This window comes from Schistocerca piceifrons, chromosome 4 (genome assembly GCF_021461385.2).
Source record: "Schistocerca piceifrons isolate TAMUIC-IGC-003096 chromosome 4, iqSchPice1.1, whole genome shotgun sequence".
In the NCBI taxonomy this organism is placed as follows: domain Eukaryota; kingdom Metazoa; phylum Arthropoda; class Insecta; order Orthoptera; family Acrididae; genus Schistocerca; species Schistocerca piceifrons.
The window spans coordinates 427,627,910-427,650,919 of record NC_060141.1 but is presented as its reverse complement, the minus strand read 5'-3'; the positions used below and the strand labels follow the sequence as shown (position 1 = coordinate 427,650,919).

The following is a 23,010-nucleotide window of genomic DNA, read 5'->3' as shown; positions in this document are numbered from 1 at the left end:
GGAAAACCTAAATCAGCATGGCCAGACATGGGTTTGAACCGTCGTCATCCCACAGTGGGGAAAAGGCAGACCAAATATCAGACTCCAGGCAGAACTGTCAGCAGTAGTTGGCAGAAACCGCCCTGGCATGGAACCACAAGTTCCCGAGACTCAAAGTACCAACTAACCCATCCGCTCACCATACATTTAAGTAACTCGCAGAGAACATTAGTGATAGCTGCCCATCTCAAGGGGGTACTTACCCAGCACCAATACTGGAACAATCAAGCTTTCTCACCAATGAGAGGGGAACTCATCCCCACTCCAGATATGGTTGAAAATTGCAAGGATGTGACACTGGCAATCCACTGATAAGTGGTTGACTATTTAGCTATGGATGTGCTCTGATCCTGGAGCCATGTCAGGGCAAAGGGGTAGGGCAATGAAGAATTCCCATTCACTTAACGGAGCATTACAATGTTCCAGGTGAGGTGTAATAAATGATAAAGGAACTCATTCTACCAGCTGTTTGTGGACATGAAATGCAGGCTGAAAATTCTCAGATGCAGAGGCCCAAGCATAACGAAAAGCACAATTTTTCGCAACAGCATCTGGATCAGTGTAGTCATCATCATTCAAAGAGATACCAGGAGGTGGAGGAGGAGGAAGAGGAGGAGGAGGAGGAGGAGGAGGGAGGAGATTAGTGTTTAACATCCTGTAGACAACAAGTTCATTAGTGACGGAGCGCAAGCTCGGATTGGAGAAGGATGAGGAGGAAAATTGGCCATGGCCTTTCAAAGGCACCTCCTGACGTTTGCCTGAAGCAATTTAAAAAAAAAATCACACGGAAAACCTAAAACTGGGTGTCTGGACGTGGGTTTTTGCCTGAAGCAATTGAAAAATGTGAGTCCAGTGTGCTAACCACTGCGCCACTTCGCTCATTACAGAGATACCAGGTACACCTGTGGAGAACTGGTGTCCACAGAGGCACCAAAGCTTCACACAAACATGCGAAGCAGTAGAATGTTGTACAATGGTAGCAACATATTGCTCCAAGCATTCTCGTTTCTATTGTTTTTTTTGAGATGGCAGTCCTGGGCACAACCATTTAAAGGCAATGAGTTGCTACATTGATGGCTGTTGCTTATGGCATCGGGGAGCCCACCCACTATCTCTAATGGCTGTGGCAATCTCGGGATCCATCGAGATACTGCCTTTCGATTGGGGATCCCAAGGCAGAGTCAGCTGCAGATAGAATGGCTGCAATTGTGCTCTGGACGACTGCCTCATACCACAATGTGGCAGGGTGCAAAGGGTGACAGCACTGGTGAAACATCCCAATCAGCTTTGCACAGAGTCCATCTGTGTGGACATCCAGTCGAGTGACGACGAGAACACGTCAAAATGATTGGAAAATGATCACTGTCACACACGCATCATAGACTCTCCAATGGATGGACAGGACAAGACCTGTGCTGCAAATATAAAGATCGATGGCTGAAAAAGACCCATATGCCACGCTGAATGTGTGGGAACATCAGTATCAAGAGGCAAAGATCGAGCTCAGCGAGCAAGTTTTCAACAACTTTATCATGGCCAGTGGTTGTAGTTCCATGCCACAAAAGGTTGCACACTCTGAAACTGGCAAATCTGCAGTGCTGTGTCTGTGGTCAATGTCCCAGTGTGAACACTCCAATTCAAACTAATGCATGTTCAGCAGTGACTGCTGTGAACACAGTGACCTTGTCCGTCATATGTGGTGAGGGTGAGTCACTGCTGTCTCACAGTGGCTCGGTGATGCAGTGTAGAGTTCTGATTGAACGCTCCACTTCAAACGAATGTATCTCTGTCTGTGACCGTCACTAGTGACCGTCACCAGTGTCCCAGTGTGAAACGGACCTAAGATGGAAGCCTGGCAACAACAGTGCACCAAGGACAAGACCAAAACCCAGTAAATATAGAACAGAGTAGCATGTTCCACAGACCACAAGGTCTGGGTGAGGACACAGACACCATTAAGTATTCGAATAAAGTTAGTCTTCAGTTGACAAATATGGGGCAGCCATGTCAGTTTTTTTATCCACAAGATGTGCCTGAAATCAGGATTGTGCAACAATGTCCAAACACTTGGTACTAAAGTAGAGTCCTGTGTCAAGATGGACTATGGCACAATGTAAAAGCACATGAACCACATTTTTGCAAGAGAAAATTGGAAGCCACATGGGTCAGTCCATATGAAAACATCCAATGATGGCTGCTAAACCACTTTTAAATACTTGGATTTTTTTTACTCATAATTACCCTATAGTTGAGAAGTACAGAGATTTTTTTAAAAAAATTTACCTTGCACTGTTACTGAGTAGCAGGCATTTTTATTTTAAATGCACGGCGGTTTTTCAATTTGGAGACGTTATCGTTAATTTAAATATCTCTGCACTGGGTTAAGTTACAACATTGGAATTGATATGATTGTTTTTAGAAAAGTCTCCTCCAGTTAGATATATTTTGTATATACTCAATGGATTTTTGGGATGCCATGAAGAATTCTTCAAAGTCCCCACTGAACGCTCTGACACTGCTTTCTTCCCTGATGTGTTGGGTGGTCTACTTAGGCACGCCGCAGTCACATTCTGGCGAAGGCATCAGTCCCCATTTGAAGAGTGAGTCAGCACATCTTCCATGCCCAGTTCTTATTCGGTTCAGAGTTGACCAGATCTTGCGGGACTGCCTCAGTAATACAAGGCATTAGGTGGAAAACTGTTGGGGCATTTTGGAGCCATTCTCTTCTCCAAGAGTTAATGTCAGCCCCAATGAGGCTGTCGAGAGCACAAGAAGGATGTCTTGAACGAAGCCTCTTGATACTCAGGTATATCAACGTGTACCAGTGGTTCAGGGTTTGCTTCAATCTTTTTGTATTCCCTAAACAAGGCTGCTTCTCGTCGAATTTTTGGGGGTGGTATATGACTCAGGACAGGTAGCCATATGTTAGGTGAAGACCTAACTGTTCCGGAAATAATGTGCATGGTTTTGTTAAGTTCAACATCGATTTTGTTCACATGACTACTGTTTAGCCACACTGGTACACAGTACTCCACCGCAAAGTATACCAGGCTCAGCGCAGACGTCCTCAGATTTGTTGCCGTTGATCCCCATGTGGTTCTGCTGAGTTTGTGGATGAGGTAGTTTCTTGTTCTCATCTTGGCAGCTGCTTTTGTAAGGTATGATTTAAATGACAAGGTTCTGTCTAATGTGACATCTAGGTACCTTGGCTCCTTGTGGTTGAGGTGTGTGTCGTCAAGGTATACTTCCAGAGCTCTGTCGGCTTCTCTGTTATTGAGGTGGAAGCAAATTACTTCTGTCTTCATGGCGTTACACCCAAGCCTCCATTTACAGAAGTATGCTGCCAGGGCAGATAGATCGGATGTCAGGGTTTCTTCCATTGTGTCAAAATCAGTGTACCTCGTTGCAATGGCCCAGTCATCAATGTATAGGCTGTAAAGCAGGGGGGCTATGTTTCTAAAATCCAAAGTAAGTTTTTGCAGGGAACTTTACATTTGTGGTGCAGGATGAAATACAAGGGTAGCACTGAATCAGTGACCAGGCAACAGTGAACCCATTTGTTTTGTTTTGTTCTTCAAAAATGAGAAAGACGAAGTTTGCAGTTCTTCAATTTGCATTCTACGTGCCTGCTTGGAGCACAACACTTTGGCTGTCCATGTGTTTCAAAAGTATGTAACAAATTACATAAAAGAATGGTTGCCCAAAGTTGAGATGCTCATATACTTTTCAGATGGAAGTGGCAGTCAATACAAGAACAAAAAGAATTTTTCAAATCTTCACTACCACAAAGCAGATAAGCAGATTTTGGTTTGGAGGCCAAATGGCACTTTTCTGCCTCTTGCCATAGTTTTTGTATTTCATTTTATCTGTTTCTACAATCATGTTATAATTTCATGTATTGACTCGTTCCCTGACCATGGAGACTTCTCCTTAATGTGGTCCCACGGAACAATAAATAAATAAAAATGCATGTGATGGTGTAGGAGGTACAATAAACATAAGGCAAGTAATGCCAGCCTACAAAGAAAGACCGCAGACCAAATTCTTACAATACAGGTCATGCATACCTTTTGCAAGGATAATATTAAACGCATCACTTATTTTCTCTCTCAGAAAGAAGAGGTAGTTCTTCATATCAAGACATCATTTAAAACCAGATCTGAAAACTATACAGCGATAAAAGGAACAAAGTAATTACACACATTCCTTGGCATTATATAAAACTTAGTTCGATGCTACGTAACACCAGAAACTGAAATTTATGAGAATCATTGTGTCAGTAAAATTACACCTGTCTATAACATTGAATGATTCAGTGGCAAGTGTGTATGATGGACAATGGTGGCTTGCACAAGTTGAAAGAACAAGTTTGGAAAACAATGATGTTTTTGTGCACACTGACCACCCTGCTGACCCAAGAACAACATTCAAGAAATCTACTAGTGGCAAAGTTTGGATACCAATGAAAAAGGTATTAAAGAAGTTTTTAGTGCTTTAACGTACCACAGCAACTGGGAGGTCTTTTGCATATAATTCAATACCATAACTTCAATAACAATAGATGACATCTAGCCAATATCACACAAGAATTAGGCAACAGCCATAAGATCAATTGCAGTGTAATGTGAATTATTTTCTGATCTTCAAAAACTCTTATCTTAGTTCATAGTCAAATATCAATGTTGAAATTTTTAGAGTACATTGCTATCATATTGGTGTACAAAATGTGCAAAAATCAAATTTTTACATTCAGTCCCATCAGAGATAACTAGCCCTGAAATTTATAAAAAATAAAGATATTCAAATTACAAAAATTTATATACAATTAAGGAAATACTTGTCAGTGTTCTTGCTCTATATAAAGCTAGTAGCTTATGTTATCTAACTAGAGAAAAAACACATACTGATGAATCATTCCTTGGTTGTTATTTTTGGATCAAAAAGTGGATTTTCTGAATTTTCAATACCAAACTTTGGAGGACATTTCGACTAGTTATTTTTAATTTAGGGTATTTTGGGTAATAAACAATTTGAAGGGGAGAATTTTCTAAAAATAATCACATCAACTGCAATGCTGTAACTTAAGCCAGTCACAGATATAATAAAAATTTAGTAACGATGCAAGGTAAAAAAAAATTTAAAACTGTTTTGAACTTCTCAGTTACAGGGTAATCATACATTAAAAAAACCAAAATATTTAAAAATGGTCAAGCAACCAACTAAATTTTTACTGGATGACTTGGATCACTTCACTTGGATTGACCCACAGGAAAGGGTCCAGTAGCGGACCTTTGGATGACTGACCTTTAGATGACTCACTAGCATTCAGTCAGGCTACAGATTAGGAGATATACCAAATACTAAGGTCGCCCACATACAGTATAAGGGTAACCATTAGCCCAATAGGGTCACTATCCCACCAATGGTTGTAAGGAACAGTAACACTCAACATGGAGCCCAAGGGGCACCCTTATCTTAAACCTGTGGGGAGCTGAGTGACATACCAACTCCAACCTGAAATGATTGGAGGAATGGAAACTGGTGAATAGAATGCGATACAGTACTTTGAAAGCCCTAGTCCAGAAGTTAAGTAAAATCTGATGGCATCAAGCAGTGTTGTATGCCTTATGTTTGGGGGGGGGGGGGGGGGGGCACAAGGGGGAGGTGGGACTGCACTTAGATGTTGCCATTTAGAAAAAGCCTGTTGGATTGCTGTTCACAACCTAACTGGATAGTTGAGTGTGGATCATCCCCTCCTAGAAACAACACTGATGAGGTCAAATGGCCTTGTCATTCAGCACAATTGTCAGACTAATGTCCTTTCAAGTAGCTGGCATAGAGCATGTTGGCATACTAATTGGTCAGTAGCTGTCAACGGACACTGAGTTTTTTCCTGACTTACAGATTGAGATGATGGCACTATTTCTCCACTTCAAAGAGGAAACACCCTCTAGCACACCTTCTGGCAAATCCTGAGTAGATGGTGTCTGCAAGCCACATTTGTATATTTAATCACCTGATTATGAATTAAATCACGTCCGGAATCCATATCCTGAGACAACCTGAAGCAGTTCCCCTTCTGTGAATGGTTCATTATTCAATTCAGAATTATGGGGAGTAGAGGGTAGCAGGATGTCTTCAAAATGTCCTTTACGCATTCAGAAAGTAGCCGAGTAAGAATAGAACACCATGAGGTGTTCAGCAAGATCTGATACATCAGTAGAAATACTACAATGAAGGAGAAGACCCAGAACAGTTAATCTTCAGTGGCCAAGTAGACTATAGTGCTTCGTCCACACCTGAGATGTACGTTCCCAAGAGGGAGACAAAGTACCCTTAGAATTACTGTTTGCTGTGGTTAATTAGGTAGGGAGCCTTTGAGAGAACTGCTTACAAGTTATGAGGGCAGCCTACAAAGAATATCACTAGAGACACAGAAGTGCCCTTTGATGGTCCTAAACAGCTGTTGCAATATCTTTGGTCCACCAGAAACCAATTGATTGGGCTCTTAGAAAGGGGGACAGCAGTTCCAGCAACACAAGCGAAAATTAAAAATTTTAATTAATTAATTAATTAAATTTTTAAAAAATAAATAAATAAAAACCATTGACAAACATAGTTTCTGAGTCTGCTAGCACGATTTCTTCTTTTTCTCCTTAACTCCTTCAGAGAGACAGCACTGTTTCGAGGGCTTCAGTGGGCAGCCCTGGGATTCACAGCCTGTGGCACTTTCACACTCTGGCTGATGTTGGATCACTGATCTGGTGATTTCCAGGGAGAGGAGTCCCTAAAAAAATAGACTTGTCACCAACAGATGCGGGAAGAGGTCACTGCTTCTCTGTCCACGAGCACCCAATCGAAGTCCCTGAATATGGTGGCTTCTAGAATCACAAGAGGGGAGGAGGAGGCCAATCACCCACTGGGGTCAAAATACTCGCACAACTGCCAGAGAGACTATAGGGAGTAAGTACTTGAGGTACTGCAGTTAGCCTGGCCACAGTAGCGGCTAAGTTCAACCTTTGTCATGGGGTATAAGTGATCATACTTTTTTTGGGCTTCAAAATATGAGACACTTTCAAAGAGCTTAAATTCCTCGATTTTACGTTCCTTAACTAAGGCAGCATACCTCAGGGATCAGAGGGAGGGGACTATCATCTCAGTAATCTGCACTGCTCTCATGTGGAATTTTTATGAAATTGCTGATCCAGCTCCATAAATTGGGTTGTTCGTACTTCATACAATGGGAGAACATACGCCTAAATGGCATTTACGGCACTGCATCAAGGGTGGGAATACATGGCGAGACCACGATTTTAACTTTCGCAGGAAGTGAATCTCCATCCGAATGAGGATGAATGCCTGGTGTCAACTTTGTTGTCCGACAGGCTTCAACGTACAAGATGCACAAAGTGGATCCTTACTTCTCCAAGGTTTCTTGCAGTCCCTCATCCATCTGAAGCTGCACAATTGCACACAATGTGGGGAAAGTTGCACAATACTCAACATGGTAGCCATTTCATACGTGTGGGGCGGGAGGGGGATGGGGGGGGGGGGGGGGGCATCATAGTCAGGTACCTGCACAGTAGTAGCCCCTGGCCATGCAAGGTTTTATGACCAGGTATTACTTCCTCTCATGCATGCTGAGGAGTAGGTGTCTGTTTTGAGGGCAACAGGACTCCAGGCAACAGCTATGAAAGACAGGGTGGGTGGCAGCCACAGGTAGAGCTCTCGACTGGAGCAGGCAGCATCATGGTAGACGTCTTGCACAATGAAAAGACCCAAGTTACCAGCTAGTGGCCATGAGACACCAACATTCTTTACCGGCAAATGCAAATGTTTCAATGCTGATCATTATAACCTTAAGAATCCATCGATCAATGTAAAGGCCATAAGTTAAATCATACTATCCCAACACCGCAGATATTCAACATAACTTCACAGCCTTTTCTTCCAAATCTTTTAGTATCGAATCAATGTTACCCAAGGCAAGCTTATCATTTATATCATTTTCAATTACAGTAGCAAGACTGATCTACCTGATAATGAATAACAAGTTCACACTACCAATCACAGTGCTAAACCAGTTACACGTTTGCATGACAATGCACTGGGCTAGATTGAGTGATACATGTTCACATCACAAAGTCAGATTGATTACTACCACTAATCACTTCCTGCCAGTCCACACCGTGCACACATTTTCATGATAGCTCGGCCATCTCCAATGACATTTGTTAAAGTAGTAATTATGTTTTGCAAGTTAACTTTTGATAAATGATATTCTAATCATAAAGTGTCAGCATGGTTAGATTGTTTTTTAAATAAATCACGCATTTAATGTTATTACTGAGAGTTATGCATTCTGCCACCAATTTTGGTGGCAGAGTTCCCCCAGTCTGCTATCACTCAAGGACAAATTCCCCTACTGTCAAAGCTGTCCCACAGTTCAGGCCAAGGTCTCTTGGCCATCTGGCACTGTCAGAGTGGATAACCTGTCTCTCTACCAGAATGTGCAGCTCCAGCAGTGGAATCAATTCTATACAGACAACGAATCATGATCTGTAATAGTATCAGACGACATATTCCAGCAGAATAATGCAAAGTACCACACAGTTCACACGCCACAACCGCCTTGAAGAATGTATGGACCCAATGGGGCTGCACAGTTCTTATTTGTCTTCAATATAGCACGTCCTGGATACAACTGAACAGGGTGATGTATAGTTCATATTAGCTTTCAGCCAGCAATCTTCATGAAGTGACATAGTATATGCTTCAGGCATAGTGAGAAATTCATCCAGACAACATCTGGAGGTTGTTTACTCCCATGCCACAACGAATATATGATACTGACAATGGAAATTTGTTTGTATAGCCACCATTTCTGCATCTTGATCAATAGCAGAAAAAAAAATTAAAATCTCTGGGAAGTACACTAACATGCCGTTAAGCATCTCTACCCTCAGCAATCAGTTTTATGGTTGTTTGTTTTTGAGCACGTGTCAGCCATGAATGTGGAGCCTTCAGACGTGGCTGGCCGCCACCAAGCCAAACTTTGTACTGAAAGTTATGGTCATGTGTCAGAAGAATAGTGAACAACAGCTCACACATTGGGAGTGTCGTCCAAGATTAAAGTTTTATTTGACTCTTATGGCACTATTTTTTTACTATGTTTCCATAATACCTTTTGAAGCAGAATACAATACATTATTAGTGGAATCTCAATCCACTGTGCTTCACCTAACCGATATTCAAATTATATGAGTGATGAAACACTGCATCATCGTCAAGGGGAAGGGTGATTACCAATGAAGTGAGGCAACAGGAGCAGTAGGAGCTTTCCAGGTTCCAAATGGAATGAAACTTCAATCACTTAAAACCTGTTACAATAAATAAATAAATAAATAATAAATAACGGGCTGGTGCATGATTTTGTAACACTTTCCATTTCAGAGTGGTTTGAAAATTATACTTTACTACACAAGACAGAAAAATCCATTCTGACTGGATAAGTGGCCAAATGGACCTCATTACTGCTCCTATCTAATTCTGTTCCTCAACATCACAATTAAATATAAAAAGCAAATTCACAGAAAAGTAATGTATATAGGAACACTGCTGCACAAGCTAATGTACATGTACACTGCTAGCCATTAAAATTACAACAACAGGGAGGATAGTAAACAATGTAGGGTAACTTTAATTATTGTGCCTGTAGAGTTTGTATAGAACACAACTAAATCTGAAGATGATTTGATGCCACACAATAGGCAAAATTTAGTACACAGTGCTGCCGTCTCTGGCAGCAACAGTTCTAACCCGACTAGGCACCGAGTTTAATTGAAGTTCAATATGGGGACGTCACTCCATGCTGCTTCAATACTGCACAAATATGTGCAAGCCTCTTCATCTCTGAATTACTACTGCAACCCACAGCCTTCTGAATCTGCTAACTGTATTCATCTCTGAGTCTCCCTCTATGATTGTAACTCCCTTCAATCCCCTCCAATACTAAACTGGTGACCTCTTGATGTCTCAGAATGAGTCCTATCAACCGCTCCTTTCTTTTAATCAAGTTTGCGCTACAATGTTTTTTGTCTCCACAATTCTATTCAGTAACTCTTCATTAATTACAAAATCTACCCATCGAATCTTCAGCATTGTTCCGTAGCACCAGTTTTCAAAAGCTTCTATTTTCTTCTTGTTTAAATTGTTTGTTATCATTGTTTCAGTTCAATAATAACTACAACCCACACAAATACTTTCAGAAAAAACTTCCTAAAACTATATTCGATGCTAACAAATTTCTCTTCGTCACAAATGCTTTTCTTGCCATTGGTAGTAGACATTTACACCCTTTTAATTTCAGCCTTCATCAGTTATTTTTCTGCCCTAATAAAAAGGTTGATCTACTACTTTAAGTGTCTCGTTTCCCAATCTAAAGCCTCAGCATCCCGATTTAATTCAATTACATTCCATTATCCTTGTTTTTGTTGATATTATTCTTGTTATCCTCCTTTCAAGACACTGTCCATTCCATTCAACTGCTCTTCCCAGTCCTTTGCTGTTTCTGACAGAATTACAATATCATTGGCAAATCTCAGAGGTTTCATTTCTTCTCCTTTAATTCCTACTTTTAAAAAAATTCCTTTACTGCCTGCTCAATGTACAGGTTGAATAACACTGGAGATAGGCCACAACCATCTCTTACTCCATTCTCAACCACTGCTTCCCTTTTGACAGCCCATAACCAGGGTGAAATATCTGGAGAATGTGTTTCACAGGGTAAAAATCAAATCCCCTTTGTATCTTCTGGTCTTGGAAGAAAGGGTAACACGCAGTATTGCACTATTGTGTCGAACAATAACTTCACTGAGACCTTAAAGATAGGGCACAGCCACCAGCCTTAACACATCACAAATCTATTGCCAACTGTCCAAATTACCAGCTACACAAACCAGAGGTTATTACAATACACTGTGTATCCAATGGCACTCCACACCAAGTGCTGGGCCCATATGACATCAACAACTGCTATCTTTTAATCTATGTTCTCCTCCAGAGCATCCGCACATGGTCTTGTCCATCATGATACTGTACACAAAACCGAGACTCATCCAGCAATACGGTGCAACTCTGGTGTTCAGTGTTGCCACTGTCATTGCCTCTCTCTGCTGCTGTTGCAACAACGGCCACCGTGCTAACTGTCCATCATGCTTGAGATGTTGTCAGTGTTGTGGAGGCAACTTTTTCTCATTGCAAACAAGTCCATTTCCTGCCTAAAAGTGTGTGACATGGTTGTAAGATCTTGCATGACTGAGTGAACAATTTGTCTCTCCTCTTGGGCATGAGTTTCTGACATCCTGCACAGCCTCAAGTGTGACCATACTGAACCCATCAGTCCCATATTCGCATGACAGTCATGGAATCTGGACCAATGCAAGCAAGAATTTGACAACTGTTACTTGCATCAAAATGGTGTTGCAAATTTTAATGGTCAGCAGTGCATACAGATTCAGTCATCAATGTCAATATGTACTCACAGATTGTGACTTTAAACCAGTGTTTACAAATGCATCACATTTTCTACACAAAGGTAATCACACACTCTGAAAATAACAACATAGATACATCTTGAGATTTTCTGACAAATTGTACCTGTTTAGGGCATAACCTCTGCCTCTGCCCCGGAATTCTTCCTGTTGTCCTGCAGGTCTCTTCACACCAGGGCTGAAATCAATTAAAATAAGTCAAAACTTTCACATAGGCTATGAATTACAAATGGTGTCACTGTACTGCAATGGCTGATGACACTTTTCTATATCCATTTCATGGCAACCAACATTGTGACTGACTTTACCTCAGGCACACATAGTAAATATAATGAACGTACCAGAATGCTGTGGTTCAGAAAAGCAGAAAATACTGCGATGTTTTGGTCATTCTTTGGTTGAGAAATCTTTTCCTTTATGTTGCACCATTACGCTACTATCCCTAGGAGGTAACTGTTTTTATCAACAATAATATTCACTACGTAACGGAAAATACCAGCATTTTAACAAAACCATTACTAAAACAATGCTGGGGAATCTAATTAAAATGTCTAAAAATTTTGTGGCAATAAACTGAAACAAGGATTAGGAAAGAGATGGACCACAAAGTGTGCTCATGTGGTTCAATCAAAACAACAGGGTCAAAAAAGGCTGCTATCTATGTTTAAGTCTAGGATTCGCATGCAATTTTAACAGTTAAAGAAGTTTTCATGGCACAAGCTGACTTGGAGAAGAGAAAGATTTGTAGGACATAATAATAATAATAATATAGCAAAGTGGAGGAGAGAGGGTAAAAATTGTAGAGGTAAACCAAGGTTTGAATATAGTAAGCAAGTTCAAGAGAATGACAGTTATAGCTGTTGTGCAGAAGTGAAGGCCTGGTAGGAACAGATTAACCAGAGCAGAGTTTTGATTGAAGACCTACACCGCAACAATGTTTCTACTTTTTGCTTTTAAGTGATCACCCAGCTGCATTAACCTTATTTGTTATTTTAACCATAATTAGGTTATTGTAATTATATTTCATCTGTGAAATGAATAAACTAAGCATTTGTAGGTACACTAAATTCTTGCCAATCCAGCACTCAGTAGTTCAGTCTCTCAGTAATCAGGTTCGTATCCAGCCTCTAGTTGCTCAAGAAGAAATGACGAAAACAATAATGAAGTCTCATGAGCAACAATGAGATGTCCGATAATTACAATGTTGAACAATGCTATACGTATTTTAAATTGTGTGTGTGTAATCATGACTCCTTAAAGGATACACATTAGCTTGACCTCAAGCAGAAACTCGAAATTAGAGATACATTGAACTGAGGTTCTTTACAGAGAGCCATTGCTGCAGAGTACAATATTGGATGAGCAACTATTTATAATCAAACTATAACAGACAAAGCGATAATTAAAAGTATACAGGACAGTTATGATGAAACTGAAGACGAAGAGGACATAGAAGGAGAGAAGATGACAGTATCTCAAACTGCTGGTGCTGAAGCTGCAGACATCTTCCTGGAATACATAACGCAACCTTCAGAAACATGTAGTGCCGATGTAATAGTTGTAAAGCTGTTGTGTGATAAAACATTTTTTCCATCGAATGTCATTGTTGCAACAAAAAAATTTGGGATATGTTTCATATAAAGTGATAATATTGTACCATGTACACACTTGAGGACTAAATGTATCTCTGCATTCAATAAAGTATAATCCCTATGTGTTTACACTAAATTTATGACACACTCAATAATCCAGCATGTCTGCTAATCTGGCACATATGAGCAAGGACTGGCCAGGTTAGCAAGGGTCTAATGCACTGAACCCCCAGGCTGATGCCAATATAGACCTACAACCAATCTTACAGGTGTTGATCAGAGGTTGTTGCAACTACAATCCGCAAGCAACAGTACCACAGTATGCCAACAGACCAACGATAACAAACAAAATGGGGTGGTTTACTAGCTATCACCATGGAATGGAATGGTGGCAGCACTGCCAATGGTGGCATTGTGTTGTAGTATACAGCACTGTGACCATGGGCCCTTCTTCCTTTCAATGAGATCACGTGCTTGCTGTGTGTGTGTGTGTGTGTGTGTGTGTGTGTGTGTGTGTGTGTGTGTGTGTGTGTGTGTGTTCTTCTGCCAGGAGGGTCTTTAGGCCACCACCCAGTCAATCCACAGCAGTGTACTTGGCTTGTGCTCACCTTGTACATCAATGGAGTTGGCTGAGGATTAATCAACACTGCGTTCGAGTTGTCAGACTATCATCGAGTGCCTCCTCTTCGTCGCCTTTCTGAATTTCACTCCCCACTCAGCCTCCAGCTGGCCTCCAACTTGCCAGAACTTATGACATTAGCTGACTGGTGTATTGAAACCAGCGTGATGGGCAGTTCTCCTGTTCATTAACAAGGGTAATTTTCATGTCAGTCTTATAAACATTTTCCATTCCAGTTTTATTTTGCACTTCCTCTACAAACTCCAATCGACAGGGCTATTGCCACTGCTGATCACCCAGGATCAGGATGTTCTCTGGCTGTCGTGAGCTGCCACCTCACTGGGCACACTCTCTGACCGTCCAGGTATTACAGCCTCGCTGACACCACATCCGACCATTCAGGGGCTACCGTATCACTGGACGCCACCCCCTGACCATTCAGGTGACTTCTGCCTTGCTGGACATCACCCTCTGACTGTCTATGGGGCTTCCGCCTTGCTGGACATCACCCCCCGAGTGTCCAGGGGGCTTCCGCCTTGCTGGACATCACCCCGAACTCTCCAGAGGACCACCACCTCGCTGGACACCAATCCCGACCATCCAGGGGGCTGCTGCCTCGATGGACGCTATCCCCGACAGTCCACGGGGTTGCCGCTTCACTGGATGCCACCCCGAGCATCCAGGAGGCTGCCATCTCACTTGACTTTAACTGCTACTCATCTTCAAGAGATCTACCACTCTCAGCCAAACATGGCCTCACGGCCTAGAACATTGTATTGTATTTCAGTCCATTTGTGTCAATAGGACACAGTTATTCTCTGCTAGTTGGACACCTCATCTGCTGCACATCACAGCTTTAATTCATGAATACAAAAGTAAATAACACACAGTTTATTCTGAATGTCTGTACAAGTATGAGGGACAGAGAGAGAGAAAATTTTTTAACAAAGTCTTTGAAGTGAATTGAATTTCTTTTAAACCTGCAACTGTATGATGTATTGACAGAACTCGCATAACATGAATCTTAAGATTATGCAATGGCTCTTCAAAGTTCTGATGGACAATTTCTGGTGCATAATGGCACATGTCCTGTGGTTTCATATCCCTGACAGGCTGAATTAGTCCTCGTCTGAAGAAATAAAAAATTGTGGATTCAAAAGTCCTCTTCCGCTTTACTCAGAAATCACAACCAGACCTCAATACACAAAGATTTCAGTTTGTAAGTATAAAGATGCAGGTCTCTTTTTATAACGTTTCAACATGACAATGTCTGTAATTACCACTCGCACCATTAAAGTGTTGAGATTTCATCTGAATTCATTCCACTCAAACAACTTTTTCTGGCATCCAAACTCTTTTTGGGTAGGTATGGCTTTTAATCACTGTAGAGCCCATTTTGTGCCACTTTACCACTAAGTTTTGCATTGCAGGCTTTTGAAAACTCTTCTAGTCTTATCTCTTGCAGGAACAATTCTGCATACATTTTTCATCTATGCACTGTAGAACATTTGACAATTAACTTGCAACGTATTATCACGGGCATCATACTGTGTTGCATTCAGCTGGTCTTTAAATACCTTCCGCCCACTCAAATGTAATGACACGGTGAAATACTCGGGACAGAGCGTGTGCAGACATATGACATTAGCTGATTGGTGTATTGAAACCAGTGTGATGGGCAGTTCTCCTGTTCATTAACAAGGGTAATTTTCATGTCAGTCTTATAAACATTTTCCATGCCAGTTTTATTTTGCCCTTCCTCTACCAATCTTTCCAATCTTCCATAAAAAATTCATGTGAGTATTCTACAACCGTGACCTTTTAAACAGGCGGTTCAGCAATACCTGTCAGCACCTATATTTTTGCGTACTGGAATTATTACATTCTTCTTGAACTTTGAGGGTATTTCTTCTGCCTCACGTATCTTACATACCTGGTGGAGTACTTATGTCATTACAGCCGCCCGTGGTGGCCGAGTGGTTCTAGGCGCTACAGTTTGGAACTGTGCGACCGCTACGGTCTCAGGTTCGAATCCTGCATCGGGCATGGATGTGTGAGATGTCCTTAGGTTAGTTAGGTTTAAGTAGTTCTAAGTTCTAGGGGACTGATGACCTTAGAAGTTAAGTCCCATAGTGCTCAGAGCCATTTGAACCAATTTATGTCATTACCAGCTTTCCCAAGTCATCTATAATTTGAGGAAACACCTCTACTCCAATGTTTTGTTTTGATGCTGGTCTTTCCGTGCTCTGACAAATTCTTCTTGCAGTATCATATATCCTTTTTCACCTTTATCTACATCCTCTTTTACAACACTGTCATCAAATCGGTTTCCTTTGTACAGCCCTTCTATATCTTCCCCCATTTTTTAGCTTTACCACACTGGCTCACCATCTGAGTTCACTATTTTCATAGAGCAACTCGTACAACTGGTTTCCTTTCTTCCAAAGGTTTCTTTCATTTACCATATAATCAAAATATACCTTCCTTATAATTGTGAAAGCATTTAGATTTCTGCATTCCTCCGGTAAGCTTTCCTGCTGTGCCCATTTTGCACTTTCTGGCAATCTCACAGTCACCTGTACACTCCAAACTTCCCATTTCATTTGCTCAGTTCCATATTTTCTTCTCTAAGTATTTAAATTTAATGTACTGTGTGTAACCTCAGGATTTCTATTTCTTTCTGCCTACTTATTCCCCTGTTGCCTTTACTATTTAATCTCTTACAGCGACCCATCATCTACTGCCCCTATTTCTGTTACTTTTTGCCTACTTTGCTTTTGAAACAACCACCTACAATATGTTTAAGCCCCATCTTCATAGTTTAAACCTCACATTGGCTCCATGTCACTTTCTCACACACAACCCTCTTTCATGAATCTCAGAATCTACAAACTACGGTAAGCGCCTGGAGGAATGGCATAGTTTTATCTCATTTTAAAATAAAATAAACAAAATTGTTCAAATTACTACTACTAATATCAGGGCATATTTGTGCATGACTATTTAACAACCTATAATTGTGTGCTCGTGCTGTGTCACACTGCGACAAAAATCATTCACCTCAGCAGTTTAATGAAGACATGTTTCATGCTTTGCCAGAAAAGTACAAGATCTGACAGAAAAGAAATGGGACCGCAGCTGCAAACTTGTGTACTTACCAAATGCTTTCAACAAATCGTGATCACCAGAACAGGATCCTCTTACTACTCAAAATACATATGTGTACTATCTTCTTCAAGGCTGTCCAGGAGCTCCACAACAGGAACTTAAGATAAAACACAGGAAAATGTCCCTCAAGGGGAAGCTGGCTTCTGCATTGTCTTAGGCGCCAAAGCAATACTGAATCCACTTTGTCAAAATAATTCGAAACAGAATGACAATCACATCAAACAATTCATGCCAACAAGTCGAAAACAAAAGTCTATATGTGGTAGCATTTGATAATATAAATGTTGCAGTAATTATATGTGAAAAAATTTACAGTACAGTGGTGCAAGGGGGAATTACTGAATGTTGCTGCACACAATTTAAAATGAAACCAGAGACTTAGCAATTATAGCATAGATCAATTTTGATTAACTTGACACAGTTTAATGACACAGATCAAGTCAAAAAACTGTTAGACACTAACACAGCACACCAAATTAACCATTAGAAATGTGACCATTCCTGTATTTTGTATCATGCTGTGACAAAGATTCGAAGAATGGAAAAGGAAATTAAACTCAGTTTGCAACACTTCACAATTACAGCTGTCAATTACTAAAGAGAGGAAACCCGCCTACAATCAGCCACACTCCTAAGTTAAATGTCATTCGTAGATGGTGCACCACAGAAGTCAGCCATGTCTGGTTGAGAGAGGCTTTTCAAACATGAGAGTTGGTGTGCATCACCATTTCTCTTAACATACACTTTGTGCATATCTTAGTGACTGCTGCAGGATACAACTATCTGTAGTGGGTTAATACTACTGGTACCGAATGTCAGCTTTGACCCACGGCATAATGATGATGTGATCTGTGGCGTTATATGTGTGAAATAGAGGTAGAACAGATCACTGGCAATATTTTGTCTGCTGCAGTATTATTTTTTGGAATGTAGGAGGGCTTACAGACTTACATGTAGCACAACCCAAGTTCTAGGTTAGGATGCAAGATGATAGTTTGATTCTGAGCTGCAACGTCAATGAATGCCACATGATGAAAATAATTATAATTTTTGTTACAGCACATATTTCACTTTTATTAGATTATGGTGCATCATTTACTTTCCCTATCTTGACAACGTCATGGATCACAGCAAATGAGCAGTATAGACAAGTTATTTTCATAACCAGACAGTATCCAGAAGACCTTGCGACCTATGGTTAGTGGAGTAGGAGTGGTTAAGGCTTCAGTATCAACAACAGTGATGAATTCAACTACTTCTCTCTCAAGGGGAAGCTGGTTTCTACATTGTATCAGACACCACAGCAATCTGAAAACCACTACTGACAAAATAATTCCAAGCAGGATGACAATAATCATCTAGTAATTCATACTAGAAAATCGAAATCATCGATCTATATGCTATAGCATTTGACAATCTAGATGTTATGGTAGGCCTATATGCGAAAAAATTTATAGTATAGCAGCACATGAATTTCTATCAAAGGAGAGAATTAGTGAATGTTGCTATAAATATATTCAAACGGAACCAACGACGTACTAACGATAGCACCAATAGAAATTAAACCGTCCTACTAACGACAGCACCTATAGAAATTAAACCGTCCTACTAACGATAGCACCAATAGAAATTAAACCGCCCTACTAACGATAGCACCAATAGAAATTAAACCGTCCAACTTGATGGTGCAAAAACTTATAACCATTAAAAACAAAAAGTAAAACCGTCAACTCAATGAAGCTCCACATCCAGTGGAGGATGATAACATTTTTCGTCCTACATTCATTTAACTATCCGAAACAGAGTGGTATGCATTATTTACATTTTTATACTACTAAATCGTGGTTATATCAAAACTAAATATTTATTCAAGGAATAAACAGAGCCTGGTTCCGGTAAGACTAACTGTAGGCCTAAGCAACCTACGAAATTCTAATGCTACAGGAAGCTACTTGCACTTCCATCTAAATCACATGTAGATATTCTCATCGATCACGGCAGAAGAAAAACGCCAGTGATTAAATTTAAAGAATTATGTACACAATGTTCTGTTTACACCGCACTTACATTTATATTTGAAATAAAAGTAATACATCTTACAAAGTTTTCAATATGACGACGACAACTTACCGAAGAGGAGGTTCGGCTGGGTCTCTACCAATCAGTTTCTTTATATGCTCATCCACACCCTTCAAACTATCTTTCGCTTTCTCCAGTTCTGCTTGGAGTGCACCAAAAGATTTCATTATTTCAGTCGTCATTTTCAGCGTCTCGAAGATGAAAAGAATAAACTTTTCTAATGTTTTGTAGTGAAGCATTCACATTTACTTCGACAATGTCAACAAACACTCCGCTTACGAGTTTACACTTTTATACAGCATATTACAAAACATGAGGACACAGAAACCCAAAGTTATAACAAGACAAAGTCTATAAACATCATACGCAGAGATACTATTCTCCTGAAATACTGGAGTAAACAGAATTAGGAGAATGTAGTGCGAAAACAAATTTCACGTCTTTATGTAAGAAAAACATAAATTCGCTAATAACATTTCTTATATATAAAGTACTTTCACACGCACTGAATCCATGAAACAAAATTGAGTAACATTCTACGTATGAAGAATGCATTCCTCACTGGCGTGCTCGTTGTTTTTGCATCACTGAACGATCAGTTGAAAGCCCATTCGGGCTCATTTTTATACTTTCCCTGATGGCTGGTAGAGTACTATATAATCTTCTTCCATACTGATACTATTACACATTTATTGCCATTTATCTGTCATCTATCTTTTTAGTATTATACTGTTAGTGGTTGACTGATTAGTTGTTCCTCTAACACTTTGACATTTCTGAGCCCAAACACATTTTTTCCTGGAGAAATCGTCTTATAAGCACTGGATTTTCTTTTACAAGGACACAGCAGTGCGAACTTCTGAGGATCTGCTTAGATCTTACTTGCTGAAGTTCGAAAGCCCACACACTTGTACGGAATACTGTTCTAGAGGTGAATTTCCAAGACTCAATGGTAACATAAAATATTTATCGGCAATAGTGGCTATTTCACTTGTTACAGGTCCTTCATTAAGATATATCACCAAACACTAGTTAAACCATATCGTACTGATCAGAACACCATCTATTCTAATAGATACCTTCATGGTTATTGGAATATTTCCTTTGGGCAATATATAAGCAGTCTTATTACATGCAACAGTCAATTTCTTCCATTTATGCATTGATGATTAACGAATAAAGTTCGGTTTCAGCTTTGGGTGATTTAGCTCTACAATATCCAGCTCTACAGTATCTAATATAACTATTGCACACATACAACACAATTTTAAACTCACGTGAGACATATGAAATATTTCTTTGATTTCAATATTTTTGTTTTACTGTTATTAAAAATGTTAATGGTTATTTATATTCGTATTTGTTGTAATGAAGAACTATAAAGTTGTAAATAGTTGTTATTCTGAGATCAGTAGGACCAAACCAGTAACACTCTGAATCTTTAATGACTCAAACTCTCATATATAAAATGGCTTGAGACTTCTAATTCACTTTGGTGTTAAGTATGTAAACAATAAATAGTTTGGAAAAGGCTTTAAACTGAGTTTACAGTTTGTTGACAGTCGCAAAGTTTTCTCATTACCAAACAATGGATGAGTATAATCTGGGTAATTTGTGCTCTGTTATAAGCAAATGTAAGTTTCTCACACATCTCAACATTTATGATATCATATCTTCCAAACTAAAGATCGTACTATGATATAACTTTCCAGGTATGTTCACTGGTATATGTGGATACTGTATGGAAAATGTGTTTCGAATATAATTAGCACTAAAGAAGTAATCAACTAAAACATCATGGTGATGCAGCAGTTTCACTAAATGAGCAGCGAAAATTTAGTACGATAAACTTTCTTCTTTAATCATTTTGTTGGGAGTGACAGCGAGAAAAAGTTTTTTAAGAGCTTGGAATTGAGTGTAAGGTTTGTCCAAAGTCGCTGAGTGATTTCATTCGCAAGTACTGGATAAAAATAGTCTGGATACTTTGCATGTTGTGAGTTACATTGCCTCAAGACATATACACTGTAATATCTATCTGACTGTTAAATCTATAACTTAAGGTTGTATCTCTTAATGAGTAGATTTTGCACCATTTTAAATTTTCAAATTGGGCCAGCAATATATTAAAAATTAATTTCCATATTCTCCTAGAAAACGTTAGATAGGTGACCTACAACTGGGACTGTCAATCACAAACCATGAACCATGATAGCTGTTTAGGAATAAAGATATTATATACACAGTAGTTCCTGTTAAAGGGTTTGATAAAGTAATTACCATATGATGTACAGATGAAAATATCATCTTACATTTTAAAAAATCTTCGATTAGGGGAAGCACCTTGGGTAGTGGAGCATGCAGTTTCCTGATAGTGATCTGAGTGCACAGCCACGTCAGCTCTTAATGAGCTTTTCATCGATTGATACAGTGTGTCAACCAATGTTTCAATTTACATTTTCATCATGAACAAAACATTCTCCCACAAACTATAACGTCTACCGAAAAGGCGATTTATCAGAATGGTAAGACTGACACTGGATCTTGTACATCTTTCATTTGTTGTAGCATTTTATTCTTTCTACAATTTATGTCTCATGGTGGAACTTGTACTCATATTATCTTTCCCACTGCGTTCTGATAGTCAAATTCTTTGCAGCTCTACATCACAATGGACAAGATTAGTACAGTACCAGATTCTTTTGTGTTGCTGTGGAAACTAGTCCCCATACTACAATCCAACACTGTATCAACACACCAAGAATTTATTTAAGTGCAAATCCAATACTAAATAAAAATGTCTGATGTAATGTGAAGCAGGAACTAAATACTTGCAAAAGTCAGTGTACCATATATTGTGCAAGTATTTGTACTCAGCAGTATCGACATCCAAACAACAGGTAGAGATGCCTCTTTCTCCACATGTACCACTGGACACTTGTCTGTTCACGATAAGCAATTCTGCAAGAGCTTCAAGCCAATTAACTAATCATTGTTGGCACACTAAGAGCACAGCCCCATGAAATTTATATGATGTTGTGATAATGGGTGTTTTATTATATTTTATTTATTTTGTGTTCCTTAGATAAAGTAGCAATTGAAATGCAGGGATATGGGTTGTGTCAAATTGAACAAAGTTCAAATACCGGTATAACATAACAACAAAGATTTAATGTAAACAAAATATCAATAACGGAACATACATTGAATTAATAGAAAATTGTGTTTCACTGTAGAAGGATGAGCAATATATACAGGTACCAAAGGTTTGCTTAATATTACAGTAGATAAGTACATAAAAACAAAAAACCTATTTTCACTTATGTATGATAGAGCTCAAAATAATATAAGGTGGTAAAATTTCGAACTTAATACGTACTTAAGAAGACAATAAAGATGAGCAATATTGTACAGATACCATAGATTACACTGTTCTTGCATGGCGCAACATTAACGTGTTTAAAATAGAATTTACGGCATCAAATTAACTAAAACTAATTCCAAAGCAATTGTAAGGTTGCCAGAAGAAAAACATAATACAGATATTGCAGTTTACACTGTTTCTTAAATTGTACATGACAGAAATATTTAAATTAGATCTGCTTACATAAAATTAATCAAATCTAGTGCTAAAATAATTGTAAGCTTAGCAGCAACATTTATTTTTTCTTAGAAATTCAGCAACTGATAAAAAGATTTACTATTGTGTACTCTTTGAAAATTTGTTTTAATTTGGGTAATTGTTTATGGGACATTTATTTTATGATGAGAATGCATTAAACAGCTTAATGTTGAAATAGCAAACTCCTTTATGAAACAGTTTAAGACTTCTTACTTCAATATGCAGACTCTTTTCGGTTCTTGAGTTGTAGTTTTTGGTTCTTGTGTTGTTGTCATGATATTTGCTGTTGTCTTTTAGAAATAAGAGTCATTACAGACAAAAGTCAATAAGGAAAAAATATAC

General features: G+C 39.4%; 1 protein-coding gene across 1 annotated transcript in view; it reads right to left on the bottom strand.

The window, feature by feature from the left end:
* LOC124794910 (pinin) overlaps positions 1 to 19,383 on the bottom strand; it is a 61,912-nt gene extending 42,529 nt beyond the window's left edge. Inside the window, exons 1-2 of the mRNA XM_047258612.1 lie at positions 19,101 to 19,383; positions 11,698 to 11,769 (exon numbers count right to left, since the gene is read on the bottom strand). Coding sequence (XP_047114568.1) covers positions 11,698 to 11,769; positions 19,101 to 19,288 — 260 coding nt within the window. The 5' untranslated portion in view covers positions 19,289 to 19,383. The remainder of the gene's footprint in view (positions 1 to 11,697; positions 11,770 to 19,100) is intronic.
* Positions 19,384 to 23,010: the final 3,627 nt, after the last annotated feature.